Source organism: Pholcus phalangioides, unplaced genomic scaffold (genome assembly GCF_987345545.1).
Source record: "Pholcus phalangioides strain wild (caught in Gottingen) unplaced genomic scaffold, Ppha-v1.0 ptg000172l_1, whole genome shotgun sequence".
In the NCBI taxonomy this organism is placed as follows: domain Eukaryota; kingdom Metazoa; phylum Arthropoda; class Arachnida; order Araneae; family Pholcidae; genus Pholcus; species Pholcus phalangioides.
The window spans coordinates 5,492,831-5,507,611 of NW_028301637.1; the positions used below are offsets into that span (position 1 = coordinate 5,492,831).

Genomic DNA, 14,781 nt, shown 5'->3' on the forward strand with positions numbered 1-14,781 from the left:
TAAAAAATTTTATATACTTTTTTTTAAATAATGTGCCATGTACTGTATTTTATATGCAAAATAAAGCACCCGACATCGCCCAGGGCCCCCCCCCCCATCCGAGGCAATGGCTAAAATTGACAATGGTCGATAAAGCCTGGGCGGTGAACGGTACGAAATGAAATGTGAATGAAGCCGAGGTAGAAATCAGACCTCTGTGAATGGAACGGAGTCACGCAGATCCAGGGCGATATGTTCAAGAAGTGGCTTATTGTATCCGTATCATCCCGTATTTTTTACGGGACAGATACATTTTCTCCATATTATCGGGCTCTTGGGAGGGGCGATAACATCTAATCGCCCTCCTCTGGATCGGCGTTTGAGCCCAGGGTACACGCGGACACAGGGTGATGTGTCAGAAGGTTCGATTTATTGCATAGGTTCGTTAGATCTTCCCGCAGGGTCCTGCGGCCCTGCCGCAAAGTCAAGAGCAGAATTATTTGTGGAAAATGGGTCTGCGGGAAGATCTAACGAACCTGTGGGGGCTCGTTAAATGATGGGCCTGCTTTGCGGACCAAGTACATCCAAGCAAGGGGTTTCATTCAGCTCGCGAACTGCATACCGGTAGAAAAATATCGATACACACATATGAATGCGTGTGACCATATTTCCTTCATAAAAATACGGGAAATTAGGACGCATACAGGTCATTGCGAATGACTGCCAAAAATTGTCAAACGTCAAAAAATGCGAATTAGGCCACATACAAAAAATTGTCAAAGGCAATTATAGCCAAAAAATTGGAGAAATTAGTAGAAGTAAGTAAAATTGCTAGTGACAGGCGAGAAAATTGTCAGTGCCAAGTTGCCAATAAGATTCTCATTTCGTTTTTTTCTTTGTTTGCATCCAGTGTATGTAATATGACAAGTGTAAGATAACAGATAAGATGGCATGTGGGGTCCCCTCCAATTGCTTTTAAATCCAGTGGCAAAGTTCTGGCATTCATTCGGGGGGGGGGGGGTTTAGCGGGCTATAGCACAAGGCGGAAAGGTCGGAGGGGAGGCAAATTCCAGAATAATTTCTTCCATTCGTTGCAGAATCATTTCTTCCAAACACACACACATTTATTCTAGAACCATTTCTTTCATTTATACCAGAATCATTTATTCGATTTACCAGACCAGAATAGAATTTAGAGCCGATTCCCATCCTTTTGGGGACGACTGTCGGCTTACGAACTGGCCAAGAAAGCCTATGAAGAGTGGAAAAGGAAGATAATTCAGAAGAAAAAGAAGAAAGAATTGGAATTTTGTCAACAGACTAGTACGAATTTAAGTCAAGGTAAGCCACCGCCACAATCGAATTTTTCCCAGTCCAAAAGCAGGCACACTCCTATTACAGTTCAGCAATCACCAGTCAACTTCTCACTCTAGTTCGCAGGTCGAAAAAAGAGGACAAAAAAACACTGCATGGGTGTCGCAGCGCAAAAAACCTCATACAAATTGAAGAATTCAACCATTATTATGTGGCAGAATCATGTACAAAAATGAAGAAAAAATACACTATACAACAGTTCTGTTCAGTAAGTGCTCATCAAAAATAATATATGTTAGAAAAATTATGGTTATTATCTACAAAACCAGAATTAAAATGAAAAATAATTGAACAAGTCCCAAAATTCAAGTCATTCTCTATTTACCATACTTCAGAAAAATGAATTTTATAGCAGACTAGCTATAATACCCGGCGTTGCCCGGGTTTTCTTCAATGGGGCTGTTAGAAACACGTGATATCTCCCTCTTTCTTTGAGGGACATGCAAACCGTGTCTAAAGTTAACCAATATGGCGACTTCCTGCGTGACTCATGAAATAACCAAATCTAGATTTATTTCGATTCCCTCCCCGTGAACTTCAAGTTATCCATCTGCCTGTTTCAGCTTCCAAAAAAGCTTAATTAAAGCTGTGGAATTTCTTCGATGTACTTTCTACGGGCCAATAATTAATTTTAGAATATCCTGACCCACATGAATTTATGCAGTTGAATATCAAAAGACAATACGGAGATATTAATTTTCATGCTTGAGAAGATATAGCCATTAGCTATAAATAGTGAGCCGATCACAAGAGGAGGGTCTGGATGAAAAGTCAGTTGTGATTGAACTTTGCGAGAAAGCTGTTCGCTCTCTCTCTCTGATTAGGTTGTAAATTGCTGTTCTGTAAATAAATCTGTGTGTCCGTTAAACCGCTTCTTGTTTTGCAATCTCGAAGTCTTGTAGAAATTGTGTGGAACAATACTATTTCTTACGAGATGAAACTGTTATCGCTAAAAACTTCTTAACTTCTTTTTAAGAAGATTGAGATATTGAACGATGTCTTCGAACGTTCTGTTGAGAAATGGGTTGCACAACCTGTTCAGTCCGCGGGCCAGATATACGGTATTTCTTCCACTCGCGGTTAAATTTTTTCGGCTAATATTGGCAACTCAACTACTCTGACAATTTTTTTCCGTTGTAACTATCAACTTACTTTGACAAATTTTTCGGTGGCATACCATATTGTTATTAAAGAAATATGATCAACCTTGGTATTTATTGTGTTTTGTGCATTGGTACTTTTGTATCAAGAGCAACTTTCGCTGGACGGATCGAGCCACTGGATGAGCCTCATTTGGCTCGCCGAAAGGAGGTTGTGCACCCCCTGCTGTATAATCATGATCGAAAGAAGTAAAAAATTCTATTCTGGTTTTATTGACACTTACCGCTTGGCTGTAAGAGCTCGGTTGAGTTTCGAGAAGATTATGGTAGGCATAGATGTAGCGATCCCAGAGAAATGCGCTGAGTGCCAACTGGAGTCCAAAGCAAATAACGACACCATAGGCTCGTTTGTGGAAATAGCAACTCGGCGGGTGAGTGAGGTTGACCTTGGTTGACGACGAGCCACCGCAAGAATGGGCATCCTTTCCGAAAGCCTCGGAAGTTTTCAATGAAATATAACCTGTTTGTCTAGGAAGAGTATCTCTGAGGTAAAAGAAACAACCTAGGCATTGGAAACGAGAGGATAAACATGCTTAATAACGATTTTGGCAAGTACATGAAAATAAGTAATACCAAAAATGCGTGGAAGGAATATATTGTACAATGATTGATCAAATGAAAATTTGACGAGAGTTCCTACCAATGCGTACCATTTAAAAGTACGAGCTCTGCAACTGAAGCCAGATACCGTGTAATTTCGTAGGCTAATGTATGTCCTTCTCAAGAAAGTCTTGAGCTGTGATATCAACCAATCCTATAAAATGCCTGGGGCAGATACCCGTAGTTTCGTAAGCCGGTGTATGTCCTTCTCAAGAAAAACCTTAAGCTGTGCTAGCTACTACTCCTATACAATGTCTGTAGACATATAGTTTCATAAACCAGTGTATGTCTTTCCTAAAGGAATCCTTGAACTGTGAGAGTTAAGTCTATAGAATGCCTGAAGGTAGATACCCCCGTATTTTCTGAAGCTGGTGTATGTCTTTCCCAAAGAAAGCCTCGAGCTGTGATAGCAACCAATCTTATACAATGCTTGAAGGCAGATACCCACAGTTTCATAATGTCCTTGTGAAAGAAATCCTTGACCTTTAAGACCAACCAAGTCTATAGAATGTCTGAAGGTCCGTAGTTTCGTAAGCTGGTGTATGTCCTTCTCAAAGATAGCCTTGAGCTGTGATAGCAAGAACTCCTACACAATATCTGAAGGCAGATAACCCGTAGTTTCATAAACCAGTGAATGCTTTTCAAAAAGAAGGCTTTGGGCTGTGAGAGCAACCAATCCCATACAATGTCCTACAATTCAGCGTTCTTTCTCGGGTTTTGTTTTGAAGAGACGCGGAGGGGATAGATTGAAAAAAATCAGTCAGAAGTCCGGACTATAGGGTGGGTGTAATTTTTGGTTAATTTTAATGAGAAGTCTGTTAGTTGGGACACTGGGTGAGCGGGCATTATCATTAAAAGGCAAAAACTTGCAGTTGGCATTCTAGAACGTTTTCTCTATTATGGTACGACGCTTTTTTACAGAATCTCCGGCTTCTACAATGCGTGTGTATTTTTTTCCTTTTGGCCTAGTCAACTTTTCATTTGATCATACCTAATACAGTAGTAGTGCATTCCAAGAGTATGATAACTTTTTGAACTCACTAGTATAATGGTTCATGATAAATTTACACTTTATAACTTATTACTTTTCATATAATCGTTTATATAACCAATGTAGCTACACTATATACAGGGTGTCCTGTAAGTGTTAATGCGGGCTTTATCTCATCAACCGTTTGTCGTAGAGGTATGGTTTCGGTTTCAAAAATGCTCAAAATGTGTTCTAAAACCACTTTGTATCAGATTTGAGACTGGAAATTCAGTGTGTCACAAAATATAAAATCTTCATTTTTATACGGGGGGGGGGGGGGTTCCCCGTCCTCTGAAATCCAATTAAGAAGTTGTTGCACTAAGAAAAGACCAGGCCACAAAAGAGATCCTAAGTTTTTAATACACAGATATTCGAATTCAAAAATCGGAGAAAAGTTGGGAAAAGAGAAAATAAATGAGGGAAAGGAACGTTGTCAGTTTTTTTGCTGTTATTTCCTAATTTTTCGACCTTTTTGAATTACACTCGTGTGCAAAATTAAGAGAATTCGCACATTGTGTTTATTTTCACAAAAAGGACTGAACCAAAGGTACTAATAGATGTCACCAAAGAAGTATGCAAATATTGAGTGTCGAATACGAAAGCGTGCACGTGCGTGTGGGCGGAGCTGTGACCACGGAGGGGATGATAATTGCACGAGGCGTTTCCCGCGACTCGTGTGCTCGTACTCCTCGGCGATATTCGCTGTGTTTCTCGCAAGAGTTTGGTAAATTTTATAAGCTATCAGGTAAAATGAGCAGCCACAAACGTATGGATGACGGAATGAGATGGAGAATCGTCGGCAGATTGGAGGCAGGGCAATCACAAGTGCATGTGGATACAGAGCTCGATGTTATGCCCAGTGCGTCTGCAATTTGTGGAAACAGGACACTGGATCCATATCGAGAAGACCTGGACAAGGTCGTCGAAGAGCCACGACGACCAAAATGGGTTATTTGGCACTTTCAGCGCGGCGCCACAGGACTGATACAGCATCACAGCTCACGCGTGAGCTGCATGCTGTCACTGGAACTCGACTTTCACGGTTTACTGTTGCATGAAGGCTTCAGGCGAGAGGGTTTTATGGCAGAAGACCCGCTGTTTGCGTCCCGCTAACTGCGGCACACAAGACAGCGCGTTTATCATGGTGCAGACAACATCAGCCTTGGACCAGACTTCAGTGGAGCACCGTGCTCTTCACAGATGAGTCGAGATTCAGCCTGGACACTGATTCTCGACGTACACCCATCTGGAGAGAGCCTGGTACCCGATACCATCCCTCCCACATCAGGGAAATGGACCACTATGGTGGTGGAGGTGTCATGGTCTGGGCAGGCATCATGTTGGACGGCCGCACACTCATCCATGTGTTTGGCAGAGGGTTCGTGACTGCTAGGAGGTATAGAGAGGAGATCTTAGAGCCTATGTTCGACTTTTCAGAGGCGCAGTTGGCCCTCGGTTCCTGTTCATGGGCAGCAACGCTCGTCCACATCGGGCTCACCTGGTCAACGATTATCTGGAAAGTGAGAATATTCGGCGTATGGATTGACCAGCCAGATTCTATAAGGCTTAGGCCAAGAGATCTGACTGGGACGCTCTTGGGAGGGTAATTGCATCTCGCCATTCCTCTCCGAGAACCATCCCGAAACTGAAAACAGCGTTGCTGCAGGAGTGGGACCGATTGCCAAAGGGACTCCTTAATCTGCTCGTGTCCAGTATGCCGTCGCGCTGACATTCCTGAGAGTACCTGTCTGACTGAGGGGACCATACCCCATATTAGATTCATTTTCGGTTCGATCTCGCAACGTGGATTTTAGACATTCCTGCATTTATGAGCTTTACCGACAATCATGCGTGCGTACTATGACTTTTGTATAGTACATCTATTTCTCTGTTATAACTGTGTATTCGTACCAAATTTCATTACAATCTGTCCACTAGTTTTTCAGAAATTCGACATAATGAGCTAATTCTCTTAATTTTGCACACGAGTGTGAAATACCTTAATGAACATTGCAGTTGAAACATGGGACTTTTTGTTGGGCTCATAAAAAAACACCTGGTCACAACAACTTTCTGATTGGAAGTTAGAGGACAAGGAGAGCATATAAAACTAAAAATATAATTTTTTTTACTTTCTGGCTTTTTCCAATAGTTAGAAAGTTGTTTCCCTGTGTTTTCTGAGCCCAACAAAAGAGATCCTATAATTTTAACTGTAATATTCGCTTAGATATACGAATTCAAAAAATAGTTGGGAAGGGACAGCATAAATGACGGAAAGGAACGTTTTCCGTTAGTATTTGCTGTTCTTCCATAACTTCCTACGATTTTTGAATTCGGATATCTTGGGGAATATTGCACTTAAAAACATGGACTTTTTTTTTCTGTTGGTTCGGGAGACACAGGGCAACAACTTTCTAACTATTGGAAAAAGTTAGCATTTAGTTAGTTTTAACTAATGGAAGTTACAGGACAGGGGGGGGGGGAACCGTATGAAAATTTAGGTTTTATTTACACACTGTATTTGTTACACACTGTATTTCCAGTCTCAAAACTGGCTCCGGTTGAACGCCTTTTGAGCATTTTTTCAATTTAAACATACCTCCACGACGAACGGTTGATGAAATAAAGGCAGCGTTAGCATTTACAGGACACCCTGTACAATGTATATTTGGTCGCAGCTTTGAATCAAGTACGTTACGCCAAAATAATAATAATAATAAAACGTTTTTTGGACTCACCAACCAAGAACGCAGCAAATCCGAATGTATCAGCTATCCCATCGACGGCGTAACCGGTGGTGTTGCGAAGAGAGATGTGCTGGACCATTCCCATCCTGGACCGAGCTACGATACCGTCCAGAGCATCCATCCAGGTTCTGACTTGAAACAAGGCGATGGCCAAGTAATGGAACGTTCTGGAATCCATGCTCACGCATTTTCCGGATGCGATAGCGAATAGTAGACCGATGAAACTCACCATGTTTGGCGTTATGAAGTAAACAACTTTGCTGAATCCCGTAGCCTGTAAAGAAAAAAAAAACGTCGCTTAATTAATAACTGAAAATTCCCAAATATATGTACTGAAGTCGACGCTCGTTATAAGGAACCTATGTAACAGCAACCGTTTCGTTATAACGATCAGTACGATAAGTTACAAATGTTTTTATACAAAGACACATACCAGTGGTTCTCAACCTGGGACCATGTGACCCCTTGCTGTCCTGGTATTTTCTAGAGAAGGGGAGGGGGTGGCAAGGGTAAAAAACAGATGAAAGGGGGAGCCACAGAGATGTGAACACGACACAGTGGCGTCAGAGCGGTTTACGGTAAATTCACCGTCAAGGAAAATTCATAGACAACAGTTCGACATGCGTCAGTGAACCAATAAGTGAGCGGGGAATGACCGAGTCAGTAAATGATGCAGTAGTTAGTGAGTGAGTGACAGAGTGATTAGTGTTGGTGAGTGAGCAAACTAGCGAGTGACAGAGTGAGTAGCATAGAGGTAGAGTAAGAAAGTGATCTAGTGAGTGAGCGTCATGGTGAATGACCCAGAGGTAGAGTAAGAAAGTGATCTAGTGAGTGAGCGTCATGGTGAATGACCCAGAGGTAGACTGAATTACCTAGTCAGTAAGTGAACGACTCAGTGATTGAGTGCGTGAGACAGAATGGGTGACCTAGTTAGTGAGTAAACGAGTGAGAGACCTAATTAGTTGGTGAGTGACCTAATTAATGAGTGAGCGAGTGACAGAACGAATGAGTAAGTGACTGACCAGGTGATTGAGTGTAACAGAGTGAGCAACCTAGTGAGTTGATGATAGAATGAGTGGTCTACTGAGTTAATGACAAAGTCAGCGAACTAGAGAGTGACCTAGGAAGGAAGCGACCCAGTGAGTGAGTGATAGAATAAGCTATCTGGTGTTTGATTAAGTGACCTGATGAATGAGAGAGAGCGAGCTAGCTAGCTCTGGTGATAGGCCCGATTCACTCGATAATTCATTCATTCGCATGTCGAACTAAGAACTTTCCATTCGGTGAGTTTTTCGGACGCGCGTCGTAGCAGCGGGCAAGGGTGCTGTAGGCGCTGATTTTGATTTGCAGATTGGTATAGTCTATATATGGTTTGGATAAATTCAGTTCTATTGCATTACCTGGGTAACGTAAAAATCTTTCACAAGTCATTCTTCCGCTTTTTTACTGCAAGGATCCAGAGAGGGGAGCGGCGGGTGATCACTCCTCCCAAAAGCTGAATAATATGGAAAAAAATTGTGGTGTCCCGTATTTTACAGAGCAATCAAACGGGACCTACACACAATAAATACCCTCCTAACACATTTCTCTGCATCCGCGTCTGGTTTGTCGTTGTTTATTGCACGATGCCCTCATTGGTCAACACACGAGTAAAAAAAACAAATTTTGGTTTAATTGGTGTTGACCTTTTTATTGGTGGATGTGCACCTTCGGATTGAATTTTGGAACATTGAAAAAAGTTTGGTTTTTTTATTCGTGTGAGAACCATCAAGGTTATGTTGCGCCAAACAATGACAAGCGGTTTAATCTCTTGTGGTAAATTTTGCGTTATCCAGGTTGCACCATTGACGAGATTTACCACATTACAACCCCTTGTACACTCGAGTGATTGATAGCACATACCATGGCAAATACGACTGAAAAATTTTTTTTTTCTTGGTGAAATGCTGTTGGGCACTCCCTAAAACGGGTTCTTAACCCTTTTTAGACTCAAAATAAACAAGATCAGCTTCGCGACCCATGGAACAATTTGATTTTTGAGAAATTAGAGAAACCAGTGACGCAATAACTGCATTTATAACAAACAGAACTGTAAGTGGATTTGAATGACCCATCTAGGAGGAAGCCCCTGTGAATCAAATTATGTCGTGACTCACAGCTCAAAAATCCAAATGTGTAAGAGGATTTGTACGACAAATTTTGGAAACCCTGCGACCCATATATTAAGAACGCCTGCCCTAAAAACACCCTCTACTGTGTGTACTATCGCGATTCGACCGCGCATTCTATGATCAAAAATGTTTGATTTTACAAATACAAATACAACGCCACAACAGGTTTATATCACCTCTTCAAGTTTGTTCCATGAACAGAGGAACATTTTTTGTTTGCCGCCTATGGCATGCACGGATTTTGCCACCCAAAGTTTCGCCAAAAGCTTCGTCGCTCGTGACGTCTTGGGGCCAACCCGGGCACGGCCCGAGGACCTAAAGTGCAGAGAGACATCGTGATAATGAGATCTGGCTAACATTTTCGGGACCAAGCACGTGAATTAGTAGTCAGACATTTCTAGTCAGATGGGGGGGGGGGGGGCTCAGAAAAATCGATTTACCCGTGAGCCCACGATGCTCTCAAGACGACCCTGCTCGTAGCAACTAATCACTGCGTGCTAATTTCCCCGCTACATGAAACAGTGCTAAGCATTGCAACTACGTGACCCAACTATAAGATACAAAACATGCCATTGCGTAGGATATTCTAATGCATTATAAATAGATTAAACTGCATTCAACCCTTTCAGCGGCAATCCCGAGATATCTCGTCAAACTTGATCTGCTTTATTTCTGTCGACCCGAGATATTCCGTCTTCTAAAAACGCAATGAAGCTGCTTTAACAATAAAACATGTGTAGCGACCGCGACCTCTAGTTGAACTTTTAGCTATCGTAGAGAGACGATGCATATGACGTCACGCTTCTCAATTTTCTTGAGCGAGTGATTGTGGCCTAGCAAAGCAAGCTGCGATAAAAAAAAATCGAATGTTTTCCGTCAGATAGCAAGGAACCATGCGTATGCGAGGTCCTGTATTTGTCTATGTGTCCGTACCAAATAAATTATGTTTGTTTATTAAAAAAACCTTCTGATCGTCATTCATCTTTTACCATGGTGTCCAACACCGACGCCTAGATTGGTGAGACCCGGACGTGATGAAATTATTACGGGCTTACCTTGAGAAGCTTGCTGTTCACATCACTGCCGGCGGCATCAGTCAATGCTCCTATCTTTAGGGCCCGGTGTTGGGCACCATTATAAAAGATGAATGACGATCAGAAGGTTTTAATAAACAAACATAATTTATTTGGTACGGACGCATAGACAAATACAGGACCTCGCATACGCATGGTTTCTTACCATCTGACGGAAAACATCAGATTTTTTTATCACAGCTTGCGTTGCTAGGTTACAACCGTCTACGTTAGGTAAAAGTTCAACTAGAGGTCGTGATCGCTACACATGCTTTCCATCCTCCTCTTCCAACCAATCAACTGCCAGTGGGTGGTGTTAGCCCTAGTTCAAGGTTAGATAAACAGAAGGAGAGAGAGAAAAATTTACCCTCAGTATAAATAATAGAAAAATATTTTTTTTTGCACACGTCATGACAGGTGTTTTTGTATCATAGTGAGGTACCGGGTGTTTCACGAAGGACTCCTAACTTTGAAAATAAATAACTCGGAAACGGTGATAGATAGAAGCATGAAACCAGTGATATGTTTATTAAAAAAAAAACCGTAAGAATCTGATACAGAAACCTGAAAATTGCACCGATAGATGGCGCCGCAGGAGGCATTACCAAATATGTATGCTGTACATAGCTGCTTGCATTTACATTAAAAGCGATTCAAAATGTGCTCATTTCACACAACACATGTCGCAAACGAAGAATGAAGTTGTCAGTGACTCTCTGTAGTGTGTCACCGGAAATCGACACACAAGCTTGACAAATAGCCTCCTCCAGCTCGTCGAGTGTTAAAGGATTGTTGCGGTAAACAATGTCCTTCAATGTGCCCCATAGAAAGTAGCCGCAGAGGGTAAGGTCGGGTGAATACGGAGGCTACTTATGATAATTCCGCCTCCGGCGCCATCTATTGATGTAATTTTTAACTAAATATTGAGGTTTCTGTATCAGATTCTTACGTTTTTTTTTGTTTTTTTTTAAATAAACATACCACTGGTTTCACGGTTCTTTCTATCTATCACTGTTTCCAAGTTATTTATTTAGAAAGTTAGGGGTCCTTCATGAAACACCCGTTAAATAAAAGCGATGTAAATTTTCTTATTTGGGAGGAGGGGGGGGGGGTGCACTTATCTGCTCGTAATCGGATAAAAAGTTTTTAAAATACGTAGCAATTTGGGAAGGTTTCGAAATGTGGCAGTTATAATGCAGATCAGGAAAATGTCAAAACCCACTTAAAGGTTTCCCCCATTGTGTGAGGTTAAAAAATATCGATCTGGTAACTCCACATTTGGTGACTTTATAATTTAATGACCAAAAATGTCGCCAAAAATATATGGTCAGATTATTGAATAAGAACTGTTGAAAAATAAATCTGTATTTACCTCGTTGAAGATGTTTGCGAGAGGTGTGTGAATGTAATTGTTGACCTGATCCATCATCATCAACTTGACGGAGAGGCCGTTGAAAGGACTGATGGCCTGTAAGAACGTTTGATTGGAACCCTTGGCGGCAGATTCTTGCCCGCCAACCAACTTTGTAGCCATGACGTGAACAAGATGGAACAAGGCGATATCCATCCATAGGAAATATAGTAATAAGGACATCGTCACGTACATCAATACTCTATTGTCACACATCTTGCTGGAGATTCGACCTATCATGGGATGTTTGTCGGCCATAACCTTACAGGTTGCACCTGCAAATATAAGACAAGTAAAAATGGCATCCACTATTCAATGTACCCTGATGCAACGTCATCATTCAATTCCCAGAATTCTGGAGCCATAATGAGTTTTGCGTTATATCGAATCACGAGTGAAACCATGTATAGTGGCCCATGAAAGGGCCGCCCTTGTCAGACACGGAGCCCAGTGCTAAAATAATTCCGTTGCTTCATAACTCCTATTTTATGTATTTTAGGGAGTGGAGTCGGCATACAAATGTTCATCCATTACTGCAGGTGAACTCTCCGGACAACCAGACATAAACATCACCAAATTATCTGTATATCTATGTAGTACAAAAGAAATTATGTTCTATCAACGCAACATTAACGTAAATAATTTGCGCAGTGAGCCTAATCGATATTTTAACAGTGTTGAAAATCATCATTTAGGTTCACCAGCTGACATCAGGGGCGGATCTAGAGCTCGCTGTCGGGAGGGCCGACTTTTTTCTTTTTTTTAACACTGTGAATGAAGTTACCATACATCCCGCATTGTCCCGTATTTCCCAGTACAGTCACGATTTTTTTCTTTGTTCCAACTTATTTTGAAAAAATACACCGGTTCATTCTATTTTTTGGTCAAAGTTTTCTTTAATTTGTTATTTAGTCAAAAACATTTATACAAATAATTTTCAATCGATTTATTGGAGGCAATAGCACCATATTCACATTTTTCTTGCCCTCCCCCTCCTCATAGATCAGCACCTGGTTGACATCGGCAATGGTCTTTTGCAAATTGTGAGATTCTGCTTTAAATATTATATTCAAATTTAAAAAGGTGTATTATAGTTTAATGATGAAGTTATAAATATATATTATTTTTTTATACTCAAATGTATTCTAATTTGAAAGATACAGCAAATTTGAAAGATAAACGGCGGCACGACTTAGAAACCATCGCCAATTATCGCCAAAAAGTAAGCTAAGTTGCTATTTCGAGCTTCTCGTATTTCGAAGCTCGATTTCCCGTATTTGCTCCGAGGAAATATGGCCAGCCTAGCTATAAGGAAAGTTTCTCTATAGCTGAGAGGAAAAGAATACTACAGAGCTCTCTCCATGAAAGGCTCCGCCGAACCTCGACCATAATACCCGTACGGAACACTTTTCTTCTTGATAAGTGCCCCTTCCGAAAATATTTTTCTAATTTTTATAAAATTCATTTGAAAATAAATAAATTCAGTAGTATTAAGTTAGTATCAAATACATTTGAAGAATTAAATTAATGACTAAATTTTCATGGGGCGCGCGCCGTCGCGCCTCCTTCACGAGCCGCCCCTGCGATTCGTCAAAACATGTAACATGTGTGTGGAAGAGTGGGGGGGGGGGGGGTGCGCACACACACACATTCATGTCAATATGTAGATTACAGAATGAAAAAAAAAATCTTCAGGAAGAAAAATGAATAATTTTGGAAACCTGAAAAGGAGGACGAAAGGGTGAAGTGTTACTAACTCGTGGGAGGACGCTTGAAACGACATAAAGAAAAAAAACTGGTAAGTCTAGTCTAAACAAGGGTGAATGTTGTGCATGCAGACATAGAAAATCTGAGAGATTGGCTCAAAACTACTGGAGGAAATGCGCGAACATAATCACGGTAACTAAAGTTAGTAGCTATAGGAAAGCTCTCTAAGATCCGAATTTTATTTTTTCGTAAAGTGTGGCGACTCCTATCGTGCTTCTAGACGTTTTTAAACCTGTAATAGACAACATATATAAATTCAGCATGTCGTGGAAACAGTTGTGATCAGGAACAATGTACTGAATGCTTTTTTTTTCTCATCAGCTGCTAGATTGAGAGCGATTTGTTTTTCTTTGGTCCTAATTAATTGGAATAAATGAGGGTTGGGTTTTTGACGTCAAAAACTGTCGAAAACCGCCAAAAACCTAAACGAATGCCTTTTGGTAATGTTTTGAACACAATAGGTATAAAACACGATGAAAAACTTAATTTTTTGCATATTGAACAAAAAAACTTTATTTTTAAACATTAATTTATTACAATAATTAAAACAAAATATTAATTATAATTTGCAATTTTGAATTCTTCAACATAAGAGCCTAGAACATATAAAATATAATTTTATGGTTTATTTATCTAAGCTACTCATTACCTGTGTTCAATTTGCTAAGTGGAATAGAGCTGCTTATTCAAAATATGTAGAATAGGGCATCAGGGTTAGGTTTTTGACCCCAGAAACTAACTCGGTATTAAAACTATCACAATCTTACGGTCAATGATGTCAAATAGTTTTTGTTAACTTGATAGATATGTTAAATAACAAAACACTTACTTTTATTTAGATTAAAGGGTTTTATATTCAGAATTATAATTACTGAGGAAAAATACCAATTTTGATATTTTAAATTTTGGGATCTGCCCAAAATTTTATTCCATATAAAAATTCTCACGCAGTATCTGTTGATGCACTAATTAAACTCATTTATTTTCACCTAAAAATATCTTAGATCAGGGTGTATAAATTCACAGAGCTTTAAAGTTTATTTTCAACCAAAGCAGAGCTGACAAGACTTGATACCCAAAGCATTTGTTTTGCGCGTTTGAATACAGCTTCAATTGGAAAAACCATTGCATTATAAATGGTAGTAAATGTACCATATCATAGTGGAAAAGTAAGAATAAACCAAGTTTGACATATACAAGCTAGCATTGCCAAATTAAATGACATTTTAGTCCTACAATTTAGTATTTTGATCGCTAGATATATTTCAATATTATGCGCAATAAGAGTATTGTTTTAAGTATCAGTGGTTAACTAGATAATTTAATAACAACAGAAATCAACATTACATACTTGTATAGTTTTTATATATAAAATTGATTTTCTGTGTGTGTGTTCTCTATACAAATCTACAATTTTAGATCGATCGTCACCAAATTTTGCATATATACCAAATGGGACCCGACTTGAA

At 40.2% G+C, this 14,781-nt stretch overlaps 1 protein-coding gene across 1 annotated transcript in view; it reads right to left on the reverse strand.

The window, feature by feature from the left end:
• Positions 1 to 14,781, reverse strand: part of Cpes (Ceramide phosphoethanolamine synthase) — a 63,199-nt gene that overhangs the window by 13,494 nt on the left and 34,924 nt on the right. The window contains exons 2-4 of the mRNA XM_089255785.1: positions 11,507 to 11,820; positions 6,882 to 7,164; positions 2,738 to 3,015 (exon numbers count right to left, since the gene is read on the reverse strand). Of these exons, the coding sequence (XP_089111911.1) occupies positions 2,738 to 3,015; positions 6,882 to 7,164; positions 11,507 to 11,820 (875 nt within the window). The remainder of the gene's footprint in view (positions 1 to 2,737; positions 3,016 to 6,881; positions 7,165 to 11,506; positions 11,821 to 14,781) is intronic.